Here is a 10,079-nt window from a genome sequence, read left to right on the forward strand (position 1 = left end):
GCAATCTTGGCTCACTGCAACCTCCGCCTCCCAGGTTCAAGGGATTCTCCTGCCTTAGCTTCCCTAGTAGCTGGGATTACGGGTGTGTGCCACCACGCCCGGCTAATTTTGTATTTTTAGTAGAGAGGGGGTTTCTCCATGTTGGTCAAGCTGGTCTTGAACTCCTGACCTCAGGTGATCCGCCCGCCTCGGCCTCCCAAAGTGCCGGGATTACAGGCATGAGTCACCGCGCCTGGCCAATATTGTGTACTTTTTTAATTATTGGAATTTGTTTTTGTTTGTTTGTTTTTTTGTGAGACAGAGTCTCGCTCTGTCACCCAGGCTGGAGTGCAGTGGTGTGATCCCGGCTCACTACAACCTCTGCCTCCCGGGTTCAAGCGATTCTTCTGCCTCAGCCTCCCGGGTAGCTGGGACTACAGGCGCACACCATCATGCCCGGCTAATTTTTGTATTTTTAGTAGAGACGGGGTTTCACCATATTGGCCAGGCTGGTCTCGAACTCCTGACCTCATGATCTGCCCACCTCGGCCTCCCAAAGTGCTGGGATTACAGGCATGAGCCACCGCGCCCAGCTGGAATCTGTTTTTAAAGCAGTTTAGGCCTGCATATCAAATCAGGCCCTACGTTCTTTTTTTTTTTTTTTTTTTTTGAGACGGAGTCTCGCTCTATCGCCCAGGCTGGAGTGCAGTGGCCGGATCTCAGCTCACTGCAAGCTCCGCCTCCCGGGTTTACGCCATTCTCCTGCCTCAGCCTCCTGAGTAGCTGGGTCTACAGGCACCCGCCACCTTGCCCAGCTAGTTTTTTGTATTTTTTTGGTAGAGACGGGGTTTCACTTTGTTAGCCAGGATGGTCTCGATCTCCTGACCTCGTGATCCGCCCGTCTCAGCCTCCCAAAGTGCTGGGATTACAGGCTTGAGCCACCGCGCCCGGCAGGCCCTACCTTCTAACCCAGTAACTCCACCCAGTGGAAAGTGGCTTATGGTCCTTTTACACAATAGGAGACACTTAAGCGTGGGGCACCAATAACTCATGTGAGTCAGACAGACTCTCTTCCTGTTGGGTTTAAGAATACTGCCTTAGGGTGGTCTGAAGGTAGTGAGTTAATTCAATTGATTGTTCATAGTCAATTACAAACCAATCAAACGCTTTCGTTCTACTCTTTCCCTCTTTCTCACTACTGCACTTGACTAGTCTAAAAAAACAGAGGAGTATTATATTAGTCAAAGCTCTTATGGGGCAAATAACAGGCTCCCTTCAAAAAAGCTTAAGTGAAAGAATACCTGGCTATCTCAGAAGTGCCAAAAAAAACTAACTCTGGGTCTCAGGAAAGGTAGAAACAAGGGAATGGTAAGGCCGTCAGGAACCACTGTCCCCTTACTTTCTAGAGCCATATGGGCTTTCCCTTCTTTCTTTTTCACCTCCCTGAAGAGGGATTCTCTCTGCTCCATGCTCCTGGCTACCCCAGAATATTCAAATCCATGTCATTGGTTCAAATGACCAGTTAACAACTTTTTTTTTCTCTTTTTGAGACAGAATCTCATTCTGTTGCCCAGGCTGGAGTACAGTGGCTCAAACTTGGCTCACTGCAACCTCCACCTCCTGGGTTCAAATTAGTCTCCTCCCTCTCCGGAGTAGCTGGGACTAGAGGTGCCTGCCATCACACCTGGCTAATGTTTGTATTTTAGTAGAGACAGGATTTCGCCATGTTGGCCAGGCTGGTCTCGAACTCCTGACCTCAGGTGATCTGCCCGTCTCGGCCTCCCAAAGTGCTGAGATTATAGACGTGAGCCACCACGCCTGGCCTGATGACTTTAAATTACACTTTCAAACTCCCAGGAGATTCTGGACGACTCAGCTGTGTTCACAGGGGCAAGGTGTCTCTCATATATCTATATATATATTCATTATATAATTTTTCCCTCGGTCTTATCAGGTGAAGTTAAAAGGTGTCATATATTGTAGACATGACTGCTGACCTTCTGGTTGGGATCGAGGGGAGAAGGCGGGGAAATGGGCTAAGTCTGGGACAGATGCTATAAAAAATAACTGAAAAACGTAGTGACAAGTTAATGAACTGTCATTGAAATTTCAGTGCCGTGTTCACGTGGACCAACTTGCTTGTGGTGGTTGTGGAACTGTGCGGCTCTGAACAGGAAGCCCTAGATCTGGTCCCGTTAGTGACCAACGTGGTCCTGGAAGAGCATTACCTCATCGTTGGCGTCGTGGTTGTGGTGGACCCAGGCGTCATCCCGATCAACTCCAGAGGAGAGAAGCAGAGGATGCACCTCCGTGATAGCTTCCTAGCTGACCAGTTAGACCCCATCTACGTGGCTTATAACATGTAACCAGCTTTGTGGGGACTGCAGGGGGCCATTCTGAAGAATCACAAAGACAGAAGACCTCTGGCTAGGAGCAGGCTTTCAAACGATGTGAAATAAGCTGAGATGGCTACATGATATTCTTCATCTCATCCTGTGGGATTCTGCAATCATAAAACACACAGGAAAGGGGAATTCTGTGCGGGCAAATGAAAAAAATGTTAACATTTAGTAGACATGTGCTTTGATATAGCGTGAGCAGCACGTTACTAAAGCAATTACATGCATGTTGCATTTTTTTCATCTGTTGTACATACTTGTATTTTTATCTAATGCCGTTTTAGAATTTTCTAAGAGAATTTAATGAATTCACATGAAAGGGGTAGTCTGAGTGACACAGTTCCCCACTCCGTACTGTATTTGCCATTCTGCCGTAGCTAGATGTTCTGTGGGGTTTGTTAACATGGAACTACTCAGCTTTCTTTCAGTCAACCCATAAGCAAATCAGATAACCCACTGACTATGAGAATTACTTTATATAGATAATTATTGACTGTAAAACATTTTGACCAGTGTCTTACAACATGTACATAAGAATACACATAATTCAGGTAGAGATTTGAAGAATTGGCTTGTATAGTTATAACAACCACAGTAGAAACATTTCTACTTTGAGAGAATTTCAATATTCTCTTAATGTTGTGTAATTGATTAGGTGACTAAAAAGTGCAAATTGTTGGCAGGTTTTGCTGCACATTGTTCTATGTCTTTGTTGGCTGGTATATTTATAAACTAGAGCTGCCTATGTTTGTTTTTAAAGCTCGCATTCCCGGAATCAGCTTAGGCTTCTATGAATTCAGCTTGTTTCTAAAAGCTGAAAATCTCAGTTTAAAAATCAAAATGTTAACACAAAGCTAAGATTCATCAGAGCCCACCCTATTCTAAGGAACCACGATAACTTACTCTGGCCCCAGTTTTAAAACGATCTTTCAGATTTAGAGTGACTATGTAAGAATTTAGGATTTCCTCTTTTCCAGGCCCATTGTAAACTGTGTCTACAGTTTATCCATATAACTTCTCTTTTCTGAAAACTGAGGAGTGTCCTCTGTTCTTCCAGTTCATGAGGGCAGGGGGTTTAAAACAAGAATGATAGGCCAGGAAGGCAGTGGGGATCCACCGTCACATGGAACTGTAAGGCCATATAACTACACAAAACTGACCAATCTGGGTTGCCAAAGCAGCCAGGCTTATGCTGAAACCGGGGAAGTCTGACGTATGCAGGAAATTCTTTTGAAATAACTGTGGTGCCCAGGCCAAGCAGAATGAGACAGGACTGAGTTTGGCCTCTGACTCGGTTTCCTTTCTTTGGTCTGATACTTCATGTATTTGAATATAGTTAAATCTTATTATTTTTTTTTAACAGAAATATTTTTAAAAACGAAAAAGTACTCAAAAGTGAAAAGAGTTAACTTGTTAAAGCAGAATGGTTCTCTTTGACCCACTCTGGTCTATTGTGTAAATATTTAGACTATTTTAGTAATACATATTATTTACCCCACTGTAACATCATGTAAACTAAGTATGTTTTTAAACAATTTTTAAGACTTGTAATTACCCTGAAAATAAGGTTTATAATGCAAAGACCAGCTCCTTTGCGGTGGCAGTGCTCTGGGGCTGCCATTACCCGGCCTTCTGACTAAAAGCCACTTTGTGACTCCCTTCACGTAATCCTCTTTTCCTCCCCACTCCTCCACAGAGGGCAGAGCTCAGGACATTTGCCAGTTCCAGATCTCTTTTTCAGCATTTCGATGGAATTAATTTACATGTGATGAGGGAAGTCCTAGGATGGACAGAAAAAAAAGCACTTACATTGGGGCACCCAGGAAATCCCAGTGTCTAGCGATGGTTTGGTTTGCAGAGAACACAGCCTGATACTTGGAAAGTAATTTTCTTAAAACCATTTTTAATGATTCACTAAACAAAGCAGGGGATCCTGAAGCTAATATAAATAAGTCTAGCTCTATAATCCCCAAGTTCTAAAAGTTATGGTTAGATGCTATTCTGTGGGTTGCTTTGATAATTCTTACTAACACAGATTAGGGTATAGGCATCTAGAGATGCATGGTCCACTGTAAATACTATAATGAGAGCCACATCTGTAATTAAATTTTTCTAGTAACCACATTTTTTAAAAATAAAAAGAAACCCATGGTATTGATTTAAATATATTTTATTCAACCCAATAGCTCGAAAACACTATCATTTCAACATAAGATCAATATAAAAATTATTAATGAGGTATTTTACTTTTTTTCATATTAGGCCTTTGAAATTCAGTGTGCATTAAACACATCTCAGTCCAAACCATCGCCATATTTCAAGTCTTTGTAGCCAAATGTGACTAGTGGCTATCATATTAGACAGTGCAGATGTATACTTATTCCTTCAAATACATTACTCCGTTAATCTCAAAGTGTGGCCAACTCCCAGTTACTTAGAGGCTGATTATCTAGTTTTGTAGTTCCTCAGGCCTCTAATTTATTTTTTGCTTTCTGCTTTATTGATTTTTTGCATGTCCCCCAAAGCCAGAATCTGCTCATGGAGGAAGGAAGGCTAAGAACTGTCCTTGAGGAACTTCATCAGTAACTCTGGGAAAGCATCCTGTGGAGGGAGAGGAGAGCCCAGTCATTTGCTTAGATGGTGTTTGTGGGATCACCTGCAGATTTAAAGTCTACTGTGCCACAGACTCGAGTAAGAAAATGTTCTCTTGATGACACAGTGCTCCTTCTCTATCCACATTAAGTAGCACTTTTGTGGTGGAACTGATTCTTAAGGCAGGCCTGAAAGGCCATTACTAATAGAAACACAGCCTTTCCAATCCTCTGGAACATATTCTGTCTGGGTTTTTAATGTCTGTGGAAAAAAACTAAACAAGCCCCTGTCTCAGTTAAGAGAAATCTCTTGGTCTGAAGGTTTCTGAACCTCTTTCTAGTTCTCAGCAGAAGTAACTGAAGTAGATCAGGAAGGGGCTGCCTCAGGAAAATTCCTAGGCCCTAGGAATTCACTGAGACCCTGGGAAGGACCAGCATGCCAATCAGCATCAGTGAATCCACAGTCTTTACTTCCTGCCTCACAAAGGGCCAGGTCTCCCCAGTGCCAGGTCCTTTCCTCATGAAGTTGTGTTGCCTCAGGCTGTTTAGGGACCATTGCCTGTCTTGGTCACTTGAGTCTGTCTCCTTACTTTAGTCCCTGGGCAATGCTTGCTTAATGCTTTTGTTGACTCAACAAGGGCCGAGGCCTTAGGTTTTCTATTAAGGTCTCTGCCCCAGGCATGGTGCTCTATATCTTGGCCAAATAAATTACTTTCCTTGAATATCCAGGAATCTTTTAGACTAAAGCAATGAGGAGTTATCACCTCATCCTCAAACTCCAACAAGATCTATGCCTTAGTGTTGTTTTTGTTGTCTGCTTTGATGTAAAAGCAACAGTATTTGGAGCAAGAAGCTGCAGTACTCCAAATACACAATAGGCCTTTTCTTTATCATTCATACAACATTTCTGGTTTAGGTGTATGTAGATGGGCCATGTTATTTGTCCAGAGGAAGAGACTGTAAAGATACAAGAATAATTTTTTAGTCCTAAATGCTGTTTTGTTTACTTTCTGTCAAGATATTTACCCGTGTCAAATTCAAACTACAGTACTGTGTAATTATGTATAAAGTTTTTTTATTTATTTGAAGTTAGACTAGATATACATTTTTAAATTTAACATCTGGCTGGACAGTGTTCTATTAACTCATTGAATGTGTTTCCTTTGTCTTGTGTTAATAAATATTGATGCCTGATTCTGTTTAATCCTTCACACATTGGGTGGAGGCTAGGGAATTGATAGATTTTAAATTTAACTTTAGATGGTGAGACCCATTGATAGCTGGGGTGGTCTAAGGAAAGTGAGCACAGAGATCCAGAGTCAGCGCTATTAAAGGATGCTAGGTCAGGGAATCAGGGCGTCACTTTGAAAACTAAGAAGTCTGTTGTCAGGACTTTTCAAGGTAATATAGTTTAGTCTTCCTCCCACCCTTGTTGCATTTGGTAGTTGTGTTTTATTTTTTAATTTTTTGAGACAGAGTCTCGCTCTGTCACCCAGGCTAAAGTGCAGTGGCTTGATCTCAGCTCACTGCAGCCTCTGCCTCCTGGGTTCAAGTGATTCTCCCAAAGTAATCCCCAGTAGCTGAGATTACAGGCATGTGCCAACATGCCTAGTTAATTTTTGTATTTTTAGTAGAGACAGGGTTTCATCATGTTGGCCAGGCTGGTCTTAAACTCCTGAACTCAAGTGATCTGCCTTTCTCAGCCTCCCAAAGTGTTGGGATTACAGGCGTGACCCACCACGCCTGGCCTAAACTTGAATTGTTTCTAATCTATAATTAGGCTGGATTTTAGCTTTCCTAAAATGATATTTCATTTGCTCTTCTAATTCCTGGTTTCAAGAAACTTGGTGGGAGCCCATCAAATTGTGCATGTATTCAAACACCGAGAATGGTCCTTGAATTATTTCATTGCTCCAGACTACTCTGGCAGCTGAGAACATTTTTTCATGTCATAGACATTTATGCCTACCCACTAAGCACTGTGATAAGAGCTGAAGCCAGAGAGAAAAAAAATACCAAGTCACTGCCCTCAAGGAGATATAGGGTAACAATCACAATACAAGGGTTAAGAACAGACATGCATTGTGAGAGCAGGCAGGCGAGGCACAGTCTGATGGTAAGGGAGGATAGTGAGGAGTAGGAAGCCTCTGACCTGGATTTCAGAGGATGAGACAGCCAGATAAGATAGTGAGCAGGAAGGCAGAGTCGCATATTCTGGGAACTAGAATTCATTATTGGGATTGTTGTGGTTTGAATGTATGTGTCTGCTCAAAATTCATATGTTAGAACTTAAGGCCGGGCGTGGTAGCTCACGCCTGTAATCCCAGCACTTTGGGAGGCCGAGGTAGGTGGATCACAAGGTCAGGAGATCGAGACCATCCTGGCTAACACAGTGAAACTCCGTCTCTACTGAAAATACAAAAAAATTATCCAGGCATGGTGGCGGGCACCTGTAGTCCCAGCTACTCGGGAGGCTGAGGCGGGAGAATAGCATGAACCCAGCAGGCGGAGCTTGCAGTGAGCCGTGATCACGCCACTGTGCTCCAGCCTGGGCAACAGAGAAGAGACTCGGTCTCAAAAAAAAAAAAAAGAACTTAAGACCCAATGTGATAGTATTAAGAGGTGGGGCCTTTTGGGAAGTGATTAAGTTACGAGAGCTATGCCCTGGTGAATGGATTACTGCCCTTTTAAAAGTACTAGAGAGAACTGGTTAGGCCCTTTTGCCTTTCTGTCCCTCCCCCCATGTGAGGACATGGTGTTCGTCCACTCCAGAAGCAACAGTATTTAAGGTACCATTTTGGAAGTAGAGACCAGGCCCTCACCAGACAGTGAAACTGTCAGAACCTTAATCTTGGACTTCCCAGCCTCCATAACCATGAGCAGTAAATTTAAGCTGTTTATAAATTATCCAGGCTTAGGTATTTTGTTATAGCAGCACAAAAGGACTAAGATAAGGATGCAAGGTTTGAGGGGAGAAAAGTAAAAGATAATTATGGAGGCTTGAGCCAGGGACAGATGACTGAGGGTCTTGTATTTCATGCTAAGAATTTTGGACTTTTAACAAAGGGGAGTTAATGAGGGATTTAAAGCAGGGGGATAACATGCTCAGATTTGCAACGTAGAATATTATTCTGACAGTCACATAGAAAATAGACTGGGGCTGGGCGTGGTGGCTCGCGCCTGTGATCCCAGTATTTTGGGAAGCCAAGGCGGAAGATCTCTTGAGCCCAGGAGTTCAGGGCTACAATGAGTTATAATTGCACCACTGCACTCCAGCCTGGGTGACAGAGCAAGACCCTGTCTCTAAGAAAAAAAAAATAGATAGGAATGGATAGGGAAAGGGAAATAAAACCAGAGATTGTAATGGATAGCGAAAAGGAGATAAAACTGGAAAGACTAGTTGGGAGACCTCTGCATTGACCACAGTGATAGAATGCTATGATTTGAATATGTTCCCTCCAGATTCTTCTGTTGAAACTTAATGGCCAAGGTGATGGTTTTAAGAGGTCATTAGGTCATGATGGCTTCTCCCTCACAAATGGAGTTAGAGCTCTTATGAAAGGCTTCATGCAGCAGCACTTGACTCGCTTGCCTTCTGCCCTTCACCAACACAGCACTGTCTTGGAAAGAGAGCAGCCCTCACCATACAAGCCAACCTGCCAGTGCCTTGATGTTGAACTTCCTGGCCTCCAGGAGTGTGAGAAATACATGTCTGTTCTTTATAAACTACCCAGGTTCAGGTATCTTGTTATAGCAGCACAAAACAGACTAAGACATAGAGCAAAGTACTTCAACCAAGGCAGTAAGAATGGAGAAGAGAGGCCATGCATAAAAACTTCGGTGGCATTAAGATTCCAATTGCCGGCTGGGCACGGTGGCTCACACCTGTAATCCCAGCACCTTGGGAGGCTGAGGCGGGTGGATCACCTGAGGTCAGGTGTTCAAGACCAGCCTGATCAACGTGGTGAAACCCCATCTGTACTAAAAATACAAAAATTAGGCCAGGCGCGGTGGCTCAAGCCTGTAATCCCAGCACTTTGGGAGGCCGAGACGGGCGGATCACGAGGTCAGGAGATCGAGACCATCCTGGCTAACACAATGAAACCCCGTCTCCACTAAAAATACAAAACAATTAGCCGGGCGTGGTGGCGGCGCCTGTAGTCCCAGCTACTCGGGAGGCTGAGGCAGGAGAATGGTGGGAACCCGGGAGGCGGAGCTTGCAGTGAACCGAGATCGCGCCACTGCACTCCAGCCTGGGCGACAGAGCGAGACTCCGCCTCAAAAAAAAAAAAAAAAATTAGTTGGGAGGCCGAGACGGGCGGATCACGAGGTCAGGAGATCGAGACCATCCTGGCTAACATGGTGAAACCCCGTCTCTACTAAAAATACAAAAAATTAGCCGGGTGCGGTGGCGGGCACCTGTAGTCCCAGCTACATGGGAGGCTGAGGCAGAAGAATGGCATGAACCCGGGACGCAGAGCTTGCAGTGAGCCGAGATTGCGCCACTGCACTCCAGCCTGGACGACAGAGCGAGACTCCGTCTCAAAAAAAAAAAAAAATACAAAAATTAGTCAGGTGTGGTGGTGGCACATACCTGTAATCCCGGCTACTGGGGAGGCTGAGGCAGGACAATTGCTTGAACCCAGGAGGCAGAGATTGCAGTGAGCTGAGATTGTGCCACTGCACTCCAGCCTGAACAATAAGAGTGAGACTCTGTCTCAAAAAAAAAAAAAAAATTACAACTGCTGAATATTCAGGGTAAGGAAGAAGGAATTCAAAATAACACCTAGATTTCTGGCTTGGGGGTTAGGTGGATGTGGGGCCATTTACCGAGGCAGGGGAGAAAACAGGAGGAATAGATTGGGAAAGAAGACACTGTGTTCCACATTGGTCATGTTCCTTTGAGGTGCTGTGGAACATGCAGGTGAAGAGGTCCAACAGACAGCTGAATACTGAGGTCTTTGCCTCAGGAGAGCTCTGGCCTAAAACTGTAGATTTGGGAGACAACATTTCAAAGTGGATGATATTGCCAAGAAAGAACATGTAGAGTGAGAAAAGGATCAGAGTCATGGCGAACAAGAGCATTTAAAGGTTCGTGAGGGCCGGGCAC

General features: G+C 44.1%; 1 protein-coding gene across 4 annotated transcripts in view; it reads left to right on the forward strand.

Annotated features, from left to right (window-relative positions):
- Positions 1-10,079, forward strand: part of DIP2B (disco interacting protein 2 homolog B) — a 269,702-nt gene that overhangs the window by 250,760 nt on the left and 8,863 nt on the right. For 2 of the 4 annotated variants that reach the window (XM_015151712.3, XM_077954197.1), the window contains one exon: positions 2,093-4,523. In XM_015151712.3, coding sequence (XP_015007198.1) covers positions 2,093-2,345 — 253 coding nt within the window. In that variant the 3' untranslated portion in view covers positions 2,346-4,523. Of the gene's footprint in view, positions 1-2,092; positions 4,524-4,907; positions 6,164-10,079 lie in introns of those variants that run through there. The other 2 variants (XR_013401070.1, XM_077954195.1) reach the window with 2 other exon arrangements.

The sequence above is a fragment of the Macaca mulatta genome, chromosome 11 (genome assembly GCF_049350105.2).
Source record: "Macaca mulatta isolate MMU2019108-1 chromosome 11, T2T-MMU8v2.0, whole genome shotgun sequence".
In the NCBI taxonomy this organism is placed as follows: Eukaryota; Metazoa; Chordata; class Mammalia; order Primates; family Cercopithecidae; genus Macaca; species Macaca mulatta.